The sequence below is a fragment of the Colletotrichum godetiae genome (assembly GCF_030913485.1).
Source record: "Colletotrichum godetiae strain CBS 193.32 chromosome Unknown BDP55scaffold_25, whole genome shotgun sequence".
NCBI classification, from domain to species: Eukaryota; Fungi; Ascomycota; class Sordariomycetes; order Glomerellales; family Glomerellaceae; genus Colletotrichum; species Colletotrichum godetiae.
In genome coordinates, this window is record NW_026851273.1 from 25,173 (window position 1) to 46,307 (window position 21,135).

Consider the following 21,135-nt stretch of genomic DNA (forward strand, 5'->3'; position numbering starts at 1 on the left):
AGTATGCTCATGCCCCCTTTCGCTTGCGAAACCAATTCGAAAAGGGCCAAGTAAAGGCATGTGTCGTGTGTGTGTGTGGTAAGAGGCAATTCGGTCGAGCGTCCCTAGGAGCCACAGGAGGAAAAAAAGAGGTTTTCTGCCCACGATGGAGCGCCATTACCATTTCTCGTACAAAAACCAGATAAAAAACAAACAAGACGCAACTCGCTTTGCCGAGAGGTAGAGCGTTGAGCTAAGCTAGAGCCTGTGGGTGTGTTCTCCTGCGTCGTGCCTTTGGGGGGGTTGTCATCCTGTTGACGTCCCGATTCCGTATCAAGGAGTCGTCTACTCTCTTCTTTTTCTTCTTCTAAAGAATGAGGTGGATTCCGCCCTTCTGCAATAACTTTCAGTTCGTAAGATCCGTAAAATGTCGTAAACAAAGTGCCACGTTGGCCGACAGCTTCGAAACGCTCGCCGTGGTTCGCTACGCACGACGAGGTTGTCGACTTCGGCCTGGGCGAGTATGTGGTAGGAGGAAGCATTCGAGCAGACTAGCTTCTGAACCGCTGTGCAGCGCGATCCTGAATTTGCTTCTCCGTAGAAACGTATAGTCGGTCGAGGTAGTCCATAGCGCTCGCGTCCTTGAGGATCTTGGCTACCTGGATGCCCGCCGAAATGAGCTGTAAAATATTGCGGTCGTCCTTTAATGGGCGACTCTGGTGCTTGGCCGCATGTCGCATTTCCAGTGAATTCTCGAGGATCGTGACAAACTGTTTAATCTGGCCGTTGTAAAGTACTCGCGCGGGAATGCGGCGCTTCGTTGCCAGACGCTTCAAGAGGTAGACCCATTCTGTCCATTCCCGGTCCTGAGGTCTTTCAACAGGTCGCATATCCTGTGTCAAAGGAATAGGGAACTGGTATTTAGCCACAAAGTCATACGCACACTGCGACAGCCTATCGTTGACTTGGGTAAGGACCAAGTCCTGCTCTTGAACGTGGAGGTTGGTGGGGAGATGGGGCAGTTCGCGTTCTTGCATGGCAATGTATTCGGGCGGTGGGCGAGCGAGAAATTGATGCGGGCCGTCGAATTCGTCGCGGTTAGAAGGTCGACGTTGTGGCCGACCCTTGCCATTCACCTTGCTCTTACTCGGGGGAGTGGCGCCGGCCCCGTTCTCGAGGGAATAATCAGAAAGGTTCGGAGATGCAATAATGTCGTCGACCGAGTCCGTCGGGGAGTATCTTTCCTGGTGATCCCATGACTGAGAGTTCGTACTCTTGTACGACCCATAGCCGGCGGCACCACTGGTGCCGTATGTGCCAGAGGCTGGGCGCGATCCGTACGCCGGGGCGGCGGCGGCGGCGGCAGCGGCAACAGCATGGGGGTTGGTCCCGATCGGCAAATTGTAGTTACTAGCTCCTGGCGAGTACGTGGACACGCTTGAAAGGGATGGTGTTACTCGTTTGCTCCTTTGTGGGAAAACATCATGAATAATGACGTTTGGTTCTTACCTCGATGAACGATAGTAGTTGGTATCAAATCCTCCGGCGGGCGGGAATGTATCGTTGTACATTGAACTTTTCTCAACGGTCAGTCACCCCTCCTCGGGCTTTTTGGAAATAAGGAGAGCGGTCCGTACCTCCGCGTCGAGTTCCACGGTCCGTTGGACATGGCTGATGGTCTGTAGGCAAAATCCGGCTGGGCCATATCTTCCGGGGGCATAACGGTAGAGAAAAAAGAAATCAGGCAGCAAAGTCTTTTGGGGTTTCCAAAATGTCCAGAGAAGGAAGCCACGTGAAATATGAATAGTCCTTGGGCGGGCAGGTCAGCCCTGGGTGTCCTAAAAGGGTCCTTTGGGCTGTGATCTTCGGCCAAGTATTCCTGGGAAAATGCGGCAAGTTGTCTCCTCAAACACAAGGGAATCCACGATAACAAAAATGGTCTTGTTCCAGGATGGGACCCTTGAAGAACTCCGGGTCGTTGCAAGGGCGGTGTGCGTGATGGGGGGAAGCAGGTGATCGGTACAAGAAACGACCCGTCTCCACGAAGACACCTTAAATGACTTATAAGATGATCGGGAATGGCTTGACGTGAAAGACACTAGGGGGTTAGTGGGAGATGTCTGATCTTGCTGGCGCAAAACGGGAAAGAAGAAACCAACAAGCTCCTGGGATGGGCGAGGATGGGGGAGCGGGCAGGATCCTGACAGTGGATGATTAAGTTCGGAATGGAGGCATTTATGTCTGCTTGCGATGTCCTTCCTCGTGGGGCGTTGTACTGGAGCGGCGACAATGGTTGATCCCGGTCAAGACAGCAGAAAGATGTGGTCCGCTGGGAAGTCGAGGCGAAGGGAGGACAGGGACCAGGACAGACGCAGGCCGGCGAGACTCGAGTAAAGATTTGCATTCGCCCCAATGACCAACACCATGGAGACGTCTCTGGTTTCAAGCGGGACGGCTGCCGCATGGGCTGGAGGATACGTGACTGCCAAGCGCTGTAGTCCAGAAGGTTCATCTGTCGGGCGTCCTGGAATAGATTGGTCGACGGTGGGCGCCCCAGGACAAGTTGGCATCCATCCCTAGCTTGTCGAGCCTGGTACGCGGCGTGGATCGTGGGCACGACACACGAGTGACGAGGGAGATCAGCGTGCCCTTTGATTGCTGGTGCTGGTGCTTTCCCCCTCTGTTTTCGCGCGATGCCAGGTCGACTTTTTTGACAGTTGGCCCCTCAGTCAAGGAAGACCCTAGAAGGAAGACAAATCTTATGGCCGGTCTGTGTAGGCTCACGCGTGGAGGCCATTGGACGTGCCAACTCCTGACGGAGGACGGAGCCAGTTGTGTAGAGTAGGGCACCGATTGGGCAGTGACAAAAACTCTTCCTTTGCTGGGCTGGAGGATTGTTGCCCGAAAGGTCGGAGTAGCTTTTCGGTTCCGGATGGGATGGTTTGTGCAGGGTTGTACCTAGCGGGAGAAGAAGCGGTGACAACAGGCCGGGTTGGGCACAAATTGGACAAGCAAACACCAACGGCCGATACGATGAGGGGACGCGCGCTACGTGCGAAATGTGCGTGCCCAACCATGCCTTGATGCCCACCTGGTAGGTCGAAGTTGCTTTTGTGCATCATTGAATCAGGAACCATCCGTCGAGTACCCTAAGAGTGGCATTGCTCGGAAGGGGTTGACTGACTATTGCCAGTTGGCCAATCATGCAAAGCGTTGGCAGACCTTCTTCGTTGTCACAATCGTTGGCGCCTTGCCCCGCTGAGTTCCGGGGGCTTCTGCTACTCAGCTCTAGCATGGCAATGGCCGGGTCGGTGACCTTCGGAGCCTCAATGATTCGCGGAACGGACGAATGGTATGTGTGATCTGGATGTAGCGAAATGTGAAGCTGGTGACGGCGATATTGAAGCAGGGAAGGCTCATGGATCCAGGAAGATGTTGCTGGGGCTGGACAAGATTTGGGTGGAAGCGTCTGGGTCCCGCCTGGGCCAATGGTGTGCACCCCAGAGGCTTCAAGGCTGGTCGTTCGGCTGGCTGCGGGTGACTAGCCCATCGCCATCGACTTCCATCGCCAATCAGGCGGGATGACGTGCGCCTCGGTTAACCCCAGTATCCTGGGTAGTTTCTCGATAACCTCGACGATTCGAACTCGACTGTCCCGAAGCCAAGGGCGAGCAGTGATGGTCGGACGATCGCCGCAATCTATGTGCATGAAGTGCCCTAGACAGGTTGATCGATCTCGAGGTGCAGTGACAATCAAAAGCAGTCGAAACGAGCCAAAATTCGCCGAGTGGAGGAGGAGGGGGGCAGAACTGGCTCTTTCGTCTATTGATGAGCTGTCAGGCGGCGCCTCGTGGATGCGGGGATACAGCGGGACGATCAAATCGCCAAAAAAAAATGAGATGGATGATGTTGGTTGTTTTTTGTTGCCATTTTGGTCACAAACGTATCGAGCTGCTGTCACTTTTGACAGTGATCTGTGTGTATTGCCGACAACGACTACGGATGCATCTCGTGCCATGTATACTCCGTACTCCGTACACGCTGTGAGAGGTGAGCCTCGTCAATCTGCCAGCGTCGACATTTGTCGTTCCAGCACTCCGTAGCGCATTGATACTGTGTGTGTGAGGGGGGGTTGCTGTGTTGTTTCGTATGCCTCATTGAGACGACGTCTTTTTTGGAGCGGAGCAGACCGTTGAGAGTTGGCCGAAACAAAGAAGCAAAGAATCTTGGGCTACCCATGTTTCCGGGCATTGAGAAGGCCGGGATGTTGCGCATGGCGGAGCGAAATGCGCATGACATGGCCGAAATCACAACCGGTGTGTCCCACTTAAAATCTGGCGATTCGGAGGGGCATGACCGGCCACTTCCACCGAGTTGTCAATGCGTCTTCGCTTTGTCGGGTCCATGCTTCTACCCCGTTGTCCGGGATAACGGCTCGAGATCGAGTTCAATCGAGAGGCCCGTCGCTGGTTCCTGGTCGGCTCAGTTCTGCCACGATTGCCGCGGTCGTATCGATGGAAGGATCCGGCCATGGAAGCATTTTCGAATGTTCGGTGTTGGTCTTGGAGCAACACCAGCTTGATTAAGGTAGGCTGTGATCCGATGGATGACAGGGTTGACGCTCGACGCTAAAGACGACACTTTAGGATGGAAGATTAGTCTATGCCTTGCTTAGCGCAGGATAAATTGAGTTCTGGAATATTCTGTTCGTCTGTATGATTCTTTCAATGAGATTTTGGGCGGGAGGCAGTGTAGTTGATCGTTGAGCACATTGTCAACCTAAGGTCAAGATGTGTTGCCTGATAGTTGTGAGGAGTAAGAACCCACGAGACCTGTCGGCGCTTGCTGTTCCGGATGCCGTTGTTCCATTCAAGCAGGTTCCATCCTTCAGGTCTGGCCCTTCCTCTTCGAGCTCTTTCTTACCTCATGGAAGCACAACCTAACCTTAGGGTCCTAAAGTACACCTCGGTGGCCGGAGAAACAACGGCAGGACGGACTTGGAACCGAGGGGCTTGGCGGGGCTGCACCGGATATTTTCTCGACCCACCAAATGACATCCTTTATTTCCTATTGGTCTTATGCACCTTTCGTGTAGCAACTTCCGCCTGATCGCCTACGCCAATCATCATCAACATCAGCAACGTTTTCGTCAAGTTCAGGAGGCTGATTAAACATGAAGGAAACACAGATTGCTAACTCGATAACCACGTCTATCTCTTCCCTTGCCTTCAACTTCCTAGCTGCCACTTCTATGTTGTCCCCTTTTTGCCCAGAGCCTTCCCCAGGATCTCATGCAACTGCAAGATCAATCTCGCTCTGGTCCGCATAGCCGCAGTTCCCACCAAGCATGATCAATCGGCGCCGCCTCAAGCCCCGGGATTGTGTGGAGAATCATTGACAACAAGGTGGATTGAGTTGACATGGCACCGCCCAAGAACCGAATACGCAAATTTCACCGTCGCAGCAAGAACGGTTGTTCGACGTGTAAGCAGCGTCATGTACGATGCGATGAGCGGAAGCCTTTGTGGTATGCGTCCCTCCCTCGTCTTCCCTGCCCATGCCTCCTTGAAAAAGCTCATGCCCCTCGACTGCCCCTTGTCACACCGGAGGTCCTGCCCGTGGAGGACCAATAGACAGCCCGTTCCTTCTGTCGAATGATTACCTAACATTGGCTTCAGCACAAACTGTCTGCAGACTGGCAAGGACTGTGTATACCCTGAAGTAGACCCTGACGAAGAGTCTCGATCAGAATCCCTTTCCGAGTCCCGATCTGGGTCCGAGCCCACCGTCGTCCCGGCCGAGGAAGCCTCCATCATTACCAATGTCGTTTCAAACCAGCCATTTGTCGGCTTCTCATGCGACTACCAGATGTCGGCAATGTCACAATGGCTCTGGCACCAGTGTAAGCAGCCTTTTTGGCTCTTCAGATCGCTTGACTGACACCAACTTCAGTCACCGCCTTTTACGTCAGAGGTCAGACTCCAGTAGAGAGGGGACAGAACCTATGCAGGTATGGCTCCGTTTTCCATCCCAGCACACCACCCGGGCTAACGTCAGAAAGCGTACAAAGAACACTTCTGCATCCGGGACTGCTTCACGGCTGTCTCGTCGTTGCAGCTTGCCAGTGGGCCTGGGTCACTGGATCCCTTGAACACGTCAAGATTCCATTTCTCTATCACAAGGCAGCCGCTTATGAGTTTGCAAAGCATCAACTCTCAGAGTCTGAGGATAATGTCAGCGACACAGCCATCTTTGCTATAGCCAGCCTGGCACTCACTGAGGTAAGGAACCTTGCCGTCCTCATAATAGCGTTTTGCACGCTGATGGCATACGCAGGGAGCGGTCGGGGACTTGGATGCTTCCTCGAAGCATCTCCGCGGTCTTCACAGATTGACTCTGAGGAAGAACGGCTACAACTTGATGAGATCAAATCTGGCACAACAGATGCTACAGATGTGAGTGGAATCTGTCGGATAGTGTGTAGCACGGGTCTGTTAACAAAAGCTTTGACAGGGCTGGCGATCGCCTACGTCTAGGCGAAGTGAACGTGATTCACGACGCCATCAGTGCTGACTTCCAGCCCAGCATCATCGCCTTGCTGTTCACGTCACTGTGGGATATGGAAAGTCTCCCGCCGCGGCAAGCACCGAGATACGGTTGGTGGGAAGGCAACGAGACGCCTACAGACAGGCTCTGGCAGGACTACACCAAAAACCTAAACTGGGAGCTTTCTCGTGGATTCGACCCAGAGCGCAATATAGCGACGATGCTGAACGGCGACGCAAAGAGCAGCAGGGCGAGCTACATTGCCACCTTTTTCTACCTCGTCATGGCGGTCAACGACAGCGAAATGGATTGCGTTCTCACTGTGTGGCTGCTGGAACAACTCATTGACGATGTCTGCGACAAAGAGGAGGAAATGATTGCCGGCAGTTTCAGTCGCAGCCTTTGGTTATGGAGTGTCCTGTTCGGAGCAGCTGTGGCTTACACGGGTAGACCAATTACCGCAACAGGCAGAGAACAGCTTGCGAGGTGGAGGGAGATGTATGCTGCGAAACTGGGCTTGGCTAGCGACGTGTTGCAGCTCAAGAGCTGGCACGACGCGAAGACAGTACTGGCGGAAGTCGCCTGGACCGATGGCTCAGATGCTGAGGGCAGACTACAAGGCATTTGGGAAGCAGCTGTGTTGCATCATCAGGGCTCTGCGAGTCGCGTACGCGAGGTGGACTTGACGACGTGAGCGGCTGAAAGTTGTTTTCAACACGGCTAGAAGATATTCCAGCTTCCGAATCGGCATATTCATCCTCCAATCAGCAGCAACGTTTCGACCGCCGAAGTACATGCGTAATGCGGAGGCCGGAGACGCGTAAATGTATGTTTGTATACGGGCACGACATCACTGAGTATTTACCGGAGCAACGTTTTGTCGAGATCCGGTGTCAAGTTTTCGGTGACCTGGCAGCCGTCGCTTGAGTCAGAAAGCTGGCACACCGAGATTTAGATCGGCGTTTTAGGTAGGGGGTGATGCGCTGCGACTCCCAATTTGTCGTAGCGCAGACGGGCGACTTCATATCCGAAACTTGATTTTTTTTCCTCACAGTGAAAAACTAGCAGTTGAAGAGAGATCCACCGACGGGTATCTCTTGAGTTCCGGTTCGTGACGGCGACGGCGGCGAGGCTGCGGGGGCAAGATCGTCATGATTGCCAATTGCCTCACGTTGTGTTAAAGGGGGATTCCGACTCGGCAGCATCTACCGAGGGACGAGCGTAACAGAGTTCAATGGTGTGGAAAAGACGACAAGGATGAGCCGAGTAAAGGGGATTCCACCTGTGACCGGGCTCGATGGGGAATGGAAGCTGCCGAACGGGAGGTTGGAACTGTGTCAGCACGAATGGGTTGGCAGTGGATACTGGATATGTATTGATCGTCATGCTTGAATGTCGAAGGATAATCACGTGCAAGAGTCGGGATGTCTGTGATGCACAATGATCGTGGGATGCTGACAGGAGGAAAGGTGTGTGGGAAAGGGTGTTTTAATCGTCCAACTGTTGTCTCCAACGTGAGGTGAGGTAGCTGTTAATTGTAAGTAATTAGACACATAGTGGGCTTAGATCGGTCGAAAGGCGGCAGGTGATGGCGCTGGTCTGAGGCTGCGGGTGGCTTGCGTCAAGCTGCCATTGTTTGTTTTAGTGACGGGACGTTGGACGGGTAGGCAATTCTGGAAACAGGCAACGCTGTTTCCGCTTGGCGCATCGTGGCTTCCCCAGTGCTGTCGGACGTCTAAGTCTTTGTTGCTCCCGCACCTTGCGAATACCTACTCCGTGCCTTTCCACCTTACCTAAGAAACTCCATCTACGAGTCTAGAACAGAAGGCAAGAACCTTGCACTCATCCTCGATCGCGACTTCGACATCAACGTCTCCTCGTCCGCGTCCATCGCCAAGGTCTTTTTCCATCCCATCGTCAATGCTCTCCACTCGACAACGGGCGCCTCCGTCTCACGTCTCTCGCTTTCCCCTCGTCCCGTATTCCGTGTCAACGTCAGCTCATCAGCCATCTCGCATTAAACTGCCTTGAACTGCCACACGCGAGTAGTTCCCCGCGTCTCAACCTCATGCTGGCCTCAAAGTCAAGACCATTGGCTTCACAATATCCAGCTCGTCGGCGTCAAACAAGACCGAGGTGGGTCCAGGAAGTTGGAATGCTCTATGCAAAGCTCGACGGGAATTCGGAGAACGAAGCAAGAGACGACGTGGAGCGATCGCTGGTGATCGAGTCGAACGCTTGTGGATCGCATCAAGCTACTAATTCAACATGCCGCTGTCGCTACCGTTGCGCTTCATGATACGACCAGCATGACAAGTTGGACCATGTTGTCAAGCGATCACAAGGCCACACGCTGCACGTTACTCATGCATCACAATGCAGCATCATCAAAGGAGTCGCAAATGGTTGGCGTGGACCGCTTCCGTCAGAAGCAGGCCAACTGGTAGACACCGAACAACTACATCGCGAAGCGCGTTTATGTGTCTTGCGGGCGTGATGCACTGCGTCGTTGCTTGTGGTGTGTGGCCGACCGACGGCGACCCTAGCCAGTGAGCATCGAACACGCCAAAATAGCTGCTGGCGGATTGTGCAAATTGAGACGGAGACTGTCGGCCGGTGTGTGTCAGCTATTGCGGCCCGCCAACCATGGCCTCTGCTTCATCGACGCGTGAGCCGGCGGCGTGCCTACACCAATGAAGCAGCCAACGACCAGGAGATACAGTATTAACACGAGGTTGACGGACAGACGGGCTGACAGTCCGGCTTTCCGCAGTTCCCGCTCGGCTGTGGTGCTACGCAGACTACGCTTATCTGCCTGTTGTGTGCGTCTTTTTTTCCTCCCCCTCTCATATTCTCTTCGCCTGGCCTCTTCTGGCAGCCGGCGGAATCGATGTCACCTCGGCGGGCGTCGATTGATGCGCATCAGAACATTGTTCAAGATGGCGCCATGACTTTGATGCTCGAGACGCCTACTGGAAACGGGTTACGGGAGGCTTTCACGTCTGTGCGAGGAGGAGGAAAAAGGGGAAGGTCAAGGACCAGCCGGAACGAGAGCAAAATTTTGATGGTTGGGACGAGCAAGTTCCGCGAATGGTGCGAATGGATGGGAAGATGAAGGGTCGGGGAAAGCAAGCATCAACCCGCTGCGAGTCGACAAGCTGGGCAGCCTTGTTTCTTTTCTCTGCGTCTTCTGGCCTGCTCTTCTACTGCCGGGACACTCGAGGTTTCTGCACGGATGTGTTGGTGCTGCAGCCATGATCCCTCCATGTTGCTGCGGCGGACGAAGTACTGGCGTCGCGATAGGCTGGGAACATTGCCAGTACCCGCCGGGGACCCAAGTCCAAGTCAAGAAAATCAAGGAAGCAAGACCAGTCACCGCCAACCTCGCGCGGAACGGGCCTATGACAGGCGCAGACAGAATGAGGCCAGCTGGCTAGCGCCGTGTATTAGCTCGAGTTGACCTGCGGTCTTTCTGTGACGGCCAACACCACGGCACATCACATATTGGATACGACAAGGTCGGCGATTCGGCGGTGGACGACGCATGTACTCCGTTCTGTTGTTTCCAAGGCAGCCGGTCGGCATCCCATCCATTTGGCAGGAGCTGAGAAGATGATGCCGCCAGGAGTCCAGACACTCTGGCCAGCAGCTGCACACGACACAAGACAGAGAGATGAGACTGGATGGGCATGGAAATGAGTGGTGGACAAGATATTCCAAGATGTGATTGCTATTGCCTTGGCCTAGCACCCATCTGCAGAATCAAGGGCGCCAATGCTTCGGAACAGGGGTTGTCTCTGGCCAGCAGAACATGGGCAGGGGTGGCCACACATGTCGACGTGGTAGACAGCTCCACCCCCAATCCTCCCCTCCCGAGTCTGCCATGCCCGCAGCCCCTTGGATGCCCCCTCACAGACCTCATCTCGTTCGCTCGTTTGTGCAAATGCCAGCAGACATGGCTTCTTCCCGCAACATTAAAACCCGCTGACCCCCTCTGTCCCTGCCCGACGGCTGTTTCTCTTCCTATTCTTTCAGCCCAACCCGCAACCTCATTCCTACCCAACTTATTCTGCATTCTGCATCGCTGATCTCTGGCAACCCAACAAGCGCCAATATTGTCTTCTTCTACCCACCTACATCCCTCCAGTCCTCACACAAACGGTCTACCTGAACTAAGAAGGTCAAAAAAGATCTTCCGCATCTTGCCACCCAAGGATTATCCTATTCGACACCATCTCGACCAAATCATTCCAAAGGAACGCCGCAAACAAGTGATCCGCTGTGTTTGCTCTTTTCTTTGGTATCTTCACACGACACAACTCAGCCGAGTTAAACTACATTGCCCTGGACTTGCATGACTACGCGACCCGAGGAATCAATGACTGCCCTTGTTGTTCCGCGCCCGGATATGCCTGGCTACAATTCTCTTGATTTGGACGACGTCCACACACCTTCTAGGTATTGTCTTTTCTTATTCTGTTCCCAGGGTGGTCCGTCGTCTTTATGAATCATGTATCGCAAGCTTCATGTACAGTTTCTTCGCGTCTACCAACCAGATCTTTCCGGCCACGGAGGCCCCCAAACAAAGGACACATCGACTCATGGACTATTCTTCCGGACTTTTATCTGCCAGGACACTTTACCATGGGATCATTGCCGAGGACATTCTTTCTTTCCACTGGACAAAGGAGACCGTTGTGCAGAGGCCTAGCCTCTTGCCTGTCGCGCCAGACACGGTCATCAACGTTATCTGAAACTATACATCTCACGGTGAGTACTGCCCGACAAGAGCAAACTTGAGACAAGCAGCAACTTGGACTCCTCTGGATTACTTCGCACCAAACAAATCTGGACACTGCCTGGCAACCTATTGCCAAAGGATTCTCAAGGATATAATCTACTGGAACTCATGGATGTCTCGACCGAGGCGTAGGGGCTGCCCAGCTTCGCTTTTGGATGGACTTCACTGGATACCTACTAAACACGACAATGGACTGCCCGGATTTACTGCTAAGTTGCTGCCTTGATTTAGGCTTTGGCACTGGCAATACCTCTTCGAAAAAATGGAATCTGGAGTCTCACGGTGGACTAGCACGTGTCAAGCTTCGCCTGTTCCTCTGTTCATGGATTTCCGTTTGCTTCGATACACTGCTTCGAATCAAGATTACCTTGTCTGTCTCACAGCAGTACATCCTGATGGACGGGACTGCTATTACGCTGCCATCTGGAAACTCGCCAACGCATCTGGTTTTGTTTTATCCAAGGACCCAACACTATCCAACTCACCCTTCGTACCCATCGGTGAGACACCATCATCTCCTAGGATACGCTTGCCCATGGCTCCGAGACCACATGGACAAAACACCGCTTGCACTCTGGGACTACTGCGCTCCCCTTCGACTGTTGACTCTGAGGATTTTCGAACCGCCCCTACATGCATTACGAACCTGGAGCTTCACATATCTGAATCGCGGATCTATACTGGAACGTCGACACCTATTCCCCACTGGGCTTTCTCCTGGCAAGATCTTTTTGATCTGCGCTCGCTTGGTCTGTCAACTCATCACTCCGAACCTGTGAGGCAAAAGGCCGGTTTACTAACATGCTTGTCCTACAGGAACAAAGTTGTGCCATGCTGAGATGTTTTCTTGTTTACTTGTTTTGCATTGCACATATGAATAGTGGAGAAACAGCACACTAACCCCCCTTTTCAGCGATTACAGCTTCTTTCACGCACAAATGGTGCCCTCAGGAATGTTTTCCTTTTCTTCTCAAACAGGACCATCGGACCCCTTGAGTGGTTCGTGGGAAACGACAGGAGAAGGTGCACAGAACTTTCAAGACTTCTCAGACAACGGATCTGCCCACCCGGGAGATTCCGAGGACTACTCTTTCCAAGTTGATGGCCACATCACGCCCAGAGGACAGGGCCAAACTACCGAGGATATGCAGAGCAAGTGGACTGCTCCCGCAACTGTTGGTGGCGAGCCCATGCGGAGAGGAACTTCGCGCAGCTCAGCCGGAAGCCGCAAGCACCGGATTTCCAAGGTCACATCTCCCAAGGCACGACCCAGAATTTCTGCTGCCGCGTCAGCTCAAGTATCTGCTCAGCTGTCCTCCATGGACCTCTCAGGTAATGCTACGGTCTACGGACCTCAGCCCAGCGCCCAAATGATGGACGTGAACCCCTACTTCCTGGACACGGATACGAGCGCCGTCTCGTCCCAATGGTTTAACTCTATGGAGCTCGGCATGATGCCCGATGGCCTGCCCTCAGGCGAGCTGAACATGCACGTTGTGCCTGCTCAGATGCAGCTTGACCCGGACTCGAGCTTGGGTGCTCACTCTCCTTCTGCCTCCTGGAACTCTTTCAGCCCGTCAGAGTCGCACCTGTCTTCGCCGGCCGGAAGCACCGAGGATTCGTGGCTGTCCGCCCCCCTCATGTCTTCGCCGTCACACTCGGAGCATGTCTCCCCCATTATTCAAAGCCAGTCTCCAAGGTATGTTCCTCAGATCAGCTGCTCTAGCCTAGAGTCAGCCTCTGACGAGACACTCTTGTACAGCGCCAACGGGAAGTTTATGAGCGACGAGCTCGCTGGAAGCGTTCTCACCATTGTCGGCGACGCCGCACTTCCCGCTGCTTTCCCCAGTCGCCGGCCTACCAATGAGGGTGATACCGCCCGGGACCACCCTTTGTACAAGAATGCGACCCCGCAAGCTGATGGCTTGTTCCATTGCCCATGGGAAGGAGAAACCAGCTGCAACCACAAGCCCGAGAAGCTCAAGTGCAACTACGAGTAAGTCGCCTTTCATACTCGCTCCGGACTCGTCCCCCGTGACTAACCCCCCCTTCCTCTCGCAGCAAGTTCGTGGACTCCCACTTGAAGCCCTACCGCTGCAAGATTGACTCTTGCGAGAACGCCCGCTTCTCCTCCACTGCCTGCCTGCTTCGCCATGAGCGTGAGGCTCACGCTATGCACGGCCACGGCGACAAGCCCTTCCTGTGCTCCTACGAGGGATGCGACCGTGCCATGCCTGGCAATGGATTCCCGCGCCAATGGAACCTTAAGGACCACATGCGCCGTGTTCACAATGACAACGGTGTTCCCGGATCCCCTACCAGCATCAGCAACAGCCAGCAGAGCTCCAAGGGCCGCAAGCGCAAGGATGCGCCCAAGGCTGCCGTCGTTGGACCCGCACCACCCTCCCGCAAGGTCACTGCCAAGGCGGCCGTCGTGGAGGCTGCTGTCAAGGAGGAGCTCTCATCCAAGCCCCTTATCGAGGAGTGGATGTCCCACCGCCAGGCTCTGGAGAACATTGTTCGTGACCTCAACCAACCCGAGGACATGAAGAACCCGCAGCTCATCAAGGACGCCCACAACCTGCTGTCCGCCATGGGCAAGATCGGACACGACTTGAACACCGTTCAACCCATGGATTCCAAGGTACCATTCCACCGCAACTACGTCCACGCCGGATGAATACCTACTTTTGGTCCGTAAAAGCCCACTTTACACCGTCGACAAAAAAAGACTTTCCACTAACTGGTCATTGCTTGCAGAACTTGACTATGCCAGTCACAGAATGCTATCAGCTCCGAATGCAAGCGCATCGGGCATGTGCGACTATAACTCGATCCTCTAAATTGTGGACGTTGTATGTCGCTGAGGAACCATCACGCTATCACGAGTCTCTCGGGCCGCAGTGAGCTTCTCTCACACTGGATTAATCCATATCTCCGGATGGATACTTTTGCCGCCCGGCAACGGATACCCAGGATTGAAGCCAACGGACACACCGCAAGGAGGACTCAAGAGCCAGCAAATGCGCTCTAGCGAAGGCCGCGCCGCGGTCAGATGGAGGAAGTGCGATGCAAGGGAAGGCACACTGTTTTGATTTTACGCACGATGGAATTATTAGAAGAGGGTACATGTAAGAGCTCACGCTCGACACACAACAGAACTTGTATTTTGTTTTTTGGAAACTGGAATTGGGAGAAGACCCTCACAGCGCGAGGCTCCGTCACAGATGTGGCAAGTTACAGGCTCGAAATGGACCAACAGCAACTGGAATTAGATTATTTGAGTATATAGGAGACGAGGGAAGGGAAATAGTTGAAAATTGAAAGAAAATGGCGAAGAACTCTTTGCGCCCCTCGTGTCTTTGCATTGACTGACGTACGATCCGTACCTGGCCTGCCATCCTGAAGAAGAGCGAAATGCTAAGAGCTAACGGAACGTTTCGGTGACTGACATTCCAGCGGCGGGAGACAGCAGCATTCTCAAGGTATTCTCATCTATCGGTGTAATGGGTCCAGTTCCAGTCAAGGCCTATCTCGATGTCCTGCTTGCAACTTAACCGAGGTTCTTCACTTGTGTTGTGCAGAAACGTTAAAGGTATAATACGGGATAGGTATGGTGAACTATGGTCTTGGCTTCCATCTGATAGGTCTAGATTTATACTGCGTTGCCATTTGCGATTCTCTCTCTCTCTCTCTCTCTCTCTCTCTCTCTTTCTCTCTTTCTCTTTCTCTCTCATATCTCTCCCGAAGGCGGTGCTCAGGCATGGATATGGATGTGGGCAACGAACTGGCGACATCTCGATCTTGCTTAGCATCTAGGAACAAACATCTAGCAAGACACGACGCGCGGTCCAAGGGCCAGGAATTACGAAAGTCTTACTTTTCTCATGGAAATATCACAATGGCCTACCTACCTACTACGTCTGCTGATGGTATCTCGAGATCAGGGCTCGAGGGTGCGATCTCCTGGCTTGAGGGTCTGATCACGATTTGGCTTGGAAGGGACTGGCGGGTAATGCCGACGAGAAGGGGGTTCATATGGGTAATATTACTTATTCCTGTCGGGATCGAGATTGTGATTTGGGGGTTCAACGTCAGCGTCAACGTGAGGTTTCTAGATTGGGATTGGAGAGCTTCTTGCTACCGGGAGGATGAGCGGGGTAAACTAACTACCTACAGATGTGAACACCCCGCTTATGACCTCCTCGATAGGACATGGTTAGGGGTGAGAAACTTGCAAAGAAAAGGGGACATTGGGGAAAGGTGGAAGAGGAGTTGGAGATCTATACGACTCTGTGGCATTGGCGAGGGTTTGTAGGGAGCCACGCGTGTAGGTTAATTAGGCTTTGAAATACCTTACTCTCTGGATCTGGTGGGGGCATGGTGGTCTCCCGCTTCGAGGACGTGATCGTGATTTGCAATGGCATGAGGCACGGGCTAGCTTTCGCGGCAAGAGATCCAAGGGAAGGGGGAAAGATGGGGGGTTTCGTAGCCGATTGCCGCTGGGCGTGATAGTTGTGGTGGTTTTGGGGGACGAAGAAGCATGTCGGCTATTGAATAGTTAGTTTACCGTGATGGGACGAGGGTTGAGGAGGTTGGTCGTAACCTGGTTGGTGATGTGAGTATGGATTTCGGCTGTAGTGCTCGACCAACACTACAATTCTTTATACAACGGCTGTACTACCATCGTTGTCGTTGTCTCCTTGGATATGATAGGTACATCATGTGTTCTGGTCTGAGACTTCCCGGTTCGACACGCACATGGTCTTATCAACACACGGAGCACAATGCCATCGCGGCTCATGGGAAGCAAGTACAAATGACTCGGGAAACTGCGATGTGAGCATACCCGAATAGCTCGCAAGAACACCGACTATGCAGCGAGCCCCTAAAAGCCCCTCCAGACGTGAACACCACATATCCTCAACAGATGGAACATAAACATCAGATAAGGATTGGATGGTTGATCAGACCGTCGAGTGAAGGTGACGGAGGACATATAGGGCACGACTGGGTCGTGTCATGGATATGTGAGTGAAAAGAGTCTGATGTGGCGGCGGTGACAAAGAGAAGTGTAGAGGAGCGGGAAGAGCATGGCTCGCCGCATGAAGAAGGGACGAGGGATATGGATGGATGATACGAGGATGAACAAAAGCCTCTCTGGGGTGTGTGTGTGTGTGTGTGTGTGTGTGTGTGTGTGTGTGTGTGTGTGTCCCATGATTGTCGACCTTAGGGAAACACCAAAAAAGGCAAAACCTTGGACTTCCAAAAGGTCATGGAGGAAAGGGCCGAAGAGGCGAGCGGCGAAGAACCAGGGGTTTCAAGCGCGCGGAAGAGACTTCTCGCAACAGGCGACGGTCAGTCTGATCACCAGTGGGTTTTCCAAGGTGGTCACTGCCTTCGTCCCCCCTTTACTTGATGATATGCCATTATAGCCTATCTCGCCGTCGCCGTAGCTAGTTTCTACTCTTAGGGCTACCTAGACTTCCGTTTGATCGGCCTTGCGCGTATGCGTGCGTGTATGAGTTATGTGTGTGAGAGAGCGAGAGTGTAAGCCGGGCTGTAAGTCAAAATTGAAAAAGTTCACGTGAAGGCAAGAAGAGTCGATACGACAGTGGCGATCCTGAAGCACCTCTCATCCTGAAGGAAGGCTCCTTCATAGACGGCGAGATGTTACTCGCCCATGCAATGAAGGACCATGAAGAAGAATCGTGGCTATCGAACCAGGTTCCTTTTCGTCCAACACGAAACACCCCAACGACCGGGGCTTTCGCGATGGATCAACGTTCGATCTATAGATTCACTTTTCACCATCTCTGAGATCGTCACCTCTTCCTGCCTGTCTTGCTCTCTTAGACCGTGCGCACAGCATACGCGGCTAGCGACAAAGGAACAGGGAAAAAGGATTGACTTTCTCGCAAAGGAAGGGGAAGAAGCGGCCATGGCGTCTAAGGCTTGTTTGTGGCCTGCTACGTGGAGGTGGACTGATGGACAGAGAATGTAGAGATTCTCCCAAAAGAATCAAGGCCCTACTCTGCAGCGGGACGCTTACGGGCCTTGCTATGGGGGCTGCTGCAGCAGCATGCAGTAGGCAGCCTTTCTTGTTCTACATGGACTAGATTAATCTGGGATCATATGTCCTTGCATTTAGGTGGTGACGAGGGGGGCGGGACAGTCGTCGCGGGAAGGACGACTTATCGTTGGGGAGAGGACGGCCAAGAAAATCATGCATGCCCAGGAGTAGGCACCGAACAAGAAGTCGGGGTAACAGAAGGGGAGGACCGCATGATGGTCAGCAGCAACCTCGATAAACGCAAGTGATGAGCTGATGATATGGTCAGCGGACAAGACGGCAGCGAGAGTTTTCTTTACTCCCCCTTGCACTCGGCCGCCGCCGTCGGGAACGGTGCCGAGGGAGAGGCGGACAGTTGACGCTGTGTTCTGTAAGAAACGGAAAAAAGTGAATGGACCAGGCTCGAGCCAATCAAAAACTCACTCCTAGCAGTCCGTCTGGACCAGCCCGAGACGAAAGTTCATACTGTTCAATGAAAGGGTGTGGGTGAGAGCTGACTGAGAGTTTTGTAGAAAAAATGAGATGGGAGGCAATTGGGGAGATGGCGGCGCTGTTGGCACAACGAAAGGGAAACAGGCGTGACAAGGAAGATGTCTGAATTACTAGTCATTGACTTCGTCGACTAAAGCTCGGGTCTGGCTCCCGAGAAGCTTAAATAGGTAAGAAACTATAAACATGGCCGTAAAGGGAAGTGAAATGCAGGAACTCATGTTCCTGAGGGTGTATCATAAAACTCTTTGAGCAAGCATTCTTAGCCGCCCTTTCCTGGTCTTTTACCCCAAAGAAACACACAATGGATACTCCCGTCTGCTGCAAGGTTTGTACATGATGGACAAGCTTTTTCTTCGGGGCCCGTCAATCAGCCCCCGAATGTACCGACAGATCCCGATTTCGCGTGTTTCCGCAGAGGCGCGGGTACGGCGGTGTAACTGCTGCGGTCGTAGGTGCCATAGCGAATCCCTGCCTCGAGGTCGTCGATGCTCTGGCGGATGCTCTCACGGTAGACGATGTCGTCAACCTCGTAAAGAATCTGACTGTGACGACTGCTCTCGCCCGACGCATTCGTAAGGTGGCTGTCAGGCCGGTCGTCTTCAGCGCTGAAGCTGGGCCGGTGCTGGCTTGAGGGCTCTGAATTGCTCCTCACATGTTGGATATTTGGGCGGCTGAAATTATTGACGGCCTGGCGCCGGGCTATATCCGACTTTTCCGTCGTTCGACCGCCGGGGGCCCTTCTCCTGTCGGGAGACCTATCAGTGGGCCCGAGACTGGCTTCGTCCAGTTGGATGTTGATGGTGTAGACTGAGTGATTCTTCATCACTGCTGGTAATGGCTTGTTGAGCGTCCCTTCGCTAAATCTTTTGGTGGCGGGGGACTTTGAGGGGATAACGTCGAGCTCTTTCACCGCGGGTTCATTTGACATTTGACTCGTTCTCGCTGAACCAGTGGTGGCCTTGTCGGTGGGCGTTGGCTCTGTCGTTGCGCGAGTTTTGCGTGCGTTGGTGCCGAGGAACTTTGGAACATACTTGTTGAAGAATGGCTTTGTAGAAGGAATACTGGTGCAAATGATGCCTAGGAATAGCTCCAGGCAAGACACGAGCCAGTTGATCCAGGCGTTCCATGTCGCGTCGGGTTCCGTAGTCATAATCCATGTGAAGTATGTGCGAGCGATGCCAGCAAAGCATGCGAGGAATCCAGCACCAAATAAAAGGTTGACAATGGTTAATTGTCTTGAGGTAAGCTTGCTGGCGTAGACAATGCGCACAAGGGCGAGCGGCAAGAGAACCACAAGAAAGTCGGTGACGGTATTGATGGTTCCGGCAACGAGGAGGTGAGCGGATTCGTTGATGCAGTTCTGCGGCTCCAAGGAGAGAGTCCAGTAAAGCTTGAGAGGACTTGGATATGTCAGTACTGGGGTGTCTTTCAGCGTCAACAGAGAGCACTTACCGGCACTGCAGCATAGCTACCAACATGAAGACGACGCAGTTGACGGAAATGAGTACCTGAAGTGCCACAACGAGCAACCTCAGCTTATTTGAAGCCGCACACGCAATCCTGTACATGAGAGCTAACATGGACAACTTGGTGAAGCTCGTCGCCAAGTCGAATAGGATCTGGCTGGCGAGGCCAATTTGGAGGGATCCTGTGATGGTTTCGGTAGGCACGTCCCAGACATGCCGTCCCCAGCCATAGCTGTTTGTAGCGATGACCCCAAGGACTACGAAGCCCGTAGCTGGAATGAAGGCCAGTACGACGAGGATGTCGTCCCATCCGAACCCGTTAGTGATACATCGTCGTGTGTAGATCCGGATGGCGAGGATGATGGTGGCGATGACCAGTAGGATGATGGCAACGATCTCGTTGGCCGGGCCTCTCGTGACTGGGTTGACGAAGTTTGGGGTCGGCCAACTGAGAATGACTTCTACAGGCGGGATTCTCATATCGTAGATGGCGTGAACATCATGGAGACACGGGAGTTGGCCACGACTGCTGAGACGTGGAAATGTAGGACAGGATTGGGGAGATTCTCCTCCTTATTCCTTCCCTATGCGGCGTATGAGGTGGCCCGAGTACACGCGGGGACGAGTGGGACACTGGACGAGGGCGGGAGGGGCAAATCGAATGGGAGGGCAAAAAGACGTTTTTCAGCGGTGGTGACCGTGCTTGAGCCTAATCAACGGATGAAGGCAATGGCAAAGCATAACTCTGCTGGTGACATCAACATGGTGATGCGAGCCCCGGCCAATATATCCTTTCGGTCTCGATGGTGGCCATCCCATCCCTGGCACGGCACTGCGGGGGGGGGGGGAGTGGTGCGAGGAGTGAGTGTTGGCGAGACATTCTCAAGGCCGCACTGACGGCATGAACCGGGGTTCTCTTGAGGAACTGGTGGTGTTGTGTCGTGTTGTCTCCCTCAGTGTCCATTGGATATCCACGGGGCGGTGCTGAAAAGGGAATAACGGATGCTACTCCGTTGAGTCCACGGCACCTTGGCCGGTTGCAAGTCTGTGTGAGAGGAGCCGGAAAGGCAGTAGACTTCGGCGCTTTGCTTCTTTGCGTAAGTCATCTTCTGCGGCACCGTCGCATCGCTCCTCCAAAGCCGTTGTGGGCGAGAACATCTCCCAGCCCTATTGTTGGTTTTGCAGCTGGGCGCCTGGGGTGACAATTCCGTTTCTCCGGCTGAGGAGGCTCAACAGCTGACTAGGCCGTTTGGCGCGGCAGACCAACCCTTAGAGACCAGGATTAATTGCCGCTAACGCAGTTTGAAGCTACCGAGACAGCTTTCACTCCCGGGTGTCAACAGTGTCAGAATCCATTCATGATCGTCAGCGTCATGCGCCAGGCCTGCGATCATGAGCATGACATGTCAAGGGAGGCTGGCAGGTTATTTGACAGACGGGTTGGCCGCTGACAGCTTCATTCGAGCGGTAAGGTACTCGTTGTCGAAAGCATTCAAACTCAGAAACCGGCCCTGGTCTAAATATCATCGTGATGGTGGAGGTGGGCGGCCGGTATACGTAGCGGAAAGCAAGCTCAAAGGTGGGGAAGACAATGTGTTCCTGGAAGAAGATCAGAAATGTTTGCATCCAGGATCCGGATTGGCGAGTCGTCTTCGAAGCCGCGCCGCCTTCTCGTTTCTCTTTGCTCACTGTGGTGTAGAACTGTTTGGAGCTTGGCAGGACGCACGGGTTTTGGGTTCGTTATGGCGCATTGACGACCGGGCGAGGGCATGATCAAA

The 21,135-nt window shown here is 53.5% G+C and overlaps 5 protein-coding genes across 5 annotated transcripts; 3 read left to right on the forward strand and 2 right to left on the reverse strand.

Annotated features, from left to right (window-relative positions):
• Positions 1-530: 530 nt before the first annotated feature.
• BDP55DRAFT_554105 (uncharacterized protein) lies at positions 531-1,684 on the reverse strand (the record flags this gene model as incomplete). Its single annotated transcript, XM_060569362.1, has 3 exons — positions 531-1,416; positions 1,489-1,554; positions 1,617-1,684. The coding sequence occupies 3 exons, from the start codon at positions 1,682-1,684 to the stop codon at positions 531-533; spliced, it is 1,020 nt and encodes a 339-aa protein (XP_060428468.1).
• Positions 1,685-5,399: 3,715 nt separating this feature from the next.
• BDP55DRAFT_694568 (uncharacterized protein) lies at positions 5,400-7,969 on the forward strand (the record flags this gene model as incomplete). Its single annotated transcript, XM_060577368.1, has 7 exons — positions 5,400-5,506; positions 5,658-5,881; positions 6,097-6,260; positions 6,316-6,434; positions 6,493-7,162; positions 7,384-7,399; positions 7,884-7,969. 7 exons carry the CDS (start codon positions 5,400-5,402, stop codon positions 7,967-7,969), a joined length of 1,386 nt encoding a protein of 461 aa, XP_060428469.1.
• Positions 7,970-11,588: 3,619 nt separating this feature from the next.
• Positions 11,589-14,006, forward strand: BDP55DRAFT_632916 (uncharacterized protein; the record flags this gene model as incomplete). Its single annotated transcript, XM_060572483.1, has 4 exons — positions 11,589-12,101; positions 12,208-13,025; positions 13,089-13,322; positions 13,388-14,006. The coding sequence occupies 4 exons, from the start codon at positions 11,589-11,591 to the stop codon at positions 14,004-14,006; spliced, it is 2,184 nt and encodes a 727-aa protein (XP_060428470.1).
• A 685-nt stretch (positions 14,007-14,691) lies between these two features.
• On the forward strand, positions 14,692-15,722 carry BDP55DRAFT_175428 (uncharacterized protein). The gene has a single exon (XM_060565777.1). It carries the CDS (start codon positions 14,940-14,942, stop codon positions 15,642-15,644), a length of 705 nt encoding a protein of 234 aa, XP_060428471.1. The 5' UTR covers positions 14,692-14,939; the 3' UTR covers positions 15,645-15,722.
• A 2,536-nt stretch (positions 15,723-18,258) lies between these two features.
• BDP55DRAFT_694570 (uncharacterized protein) lies at positions 18,259-19,837 on the reverse strand (the record flags this gene model as incomplete). Its single annotated transcript, XM_060577369.1, has 2 exons — positions 18,259-19,291; positions 19,344-19,837. 2 exons carry the CDS (start codon positions 19,835-19,837, stop codon positions 18,259-18,261), a joined length of 1,527 nt encoding a protein of 508 aa, XP_060428472.1.
• Between the last annotated feature and the right edge of the window lie 1,298 nt (positions 19,838-21,135).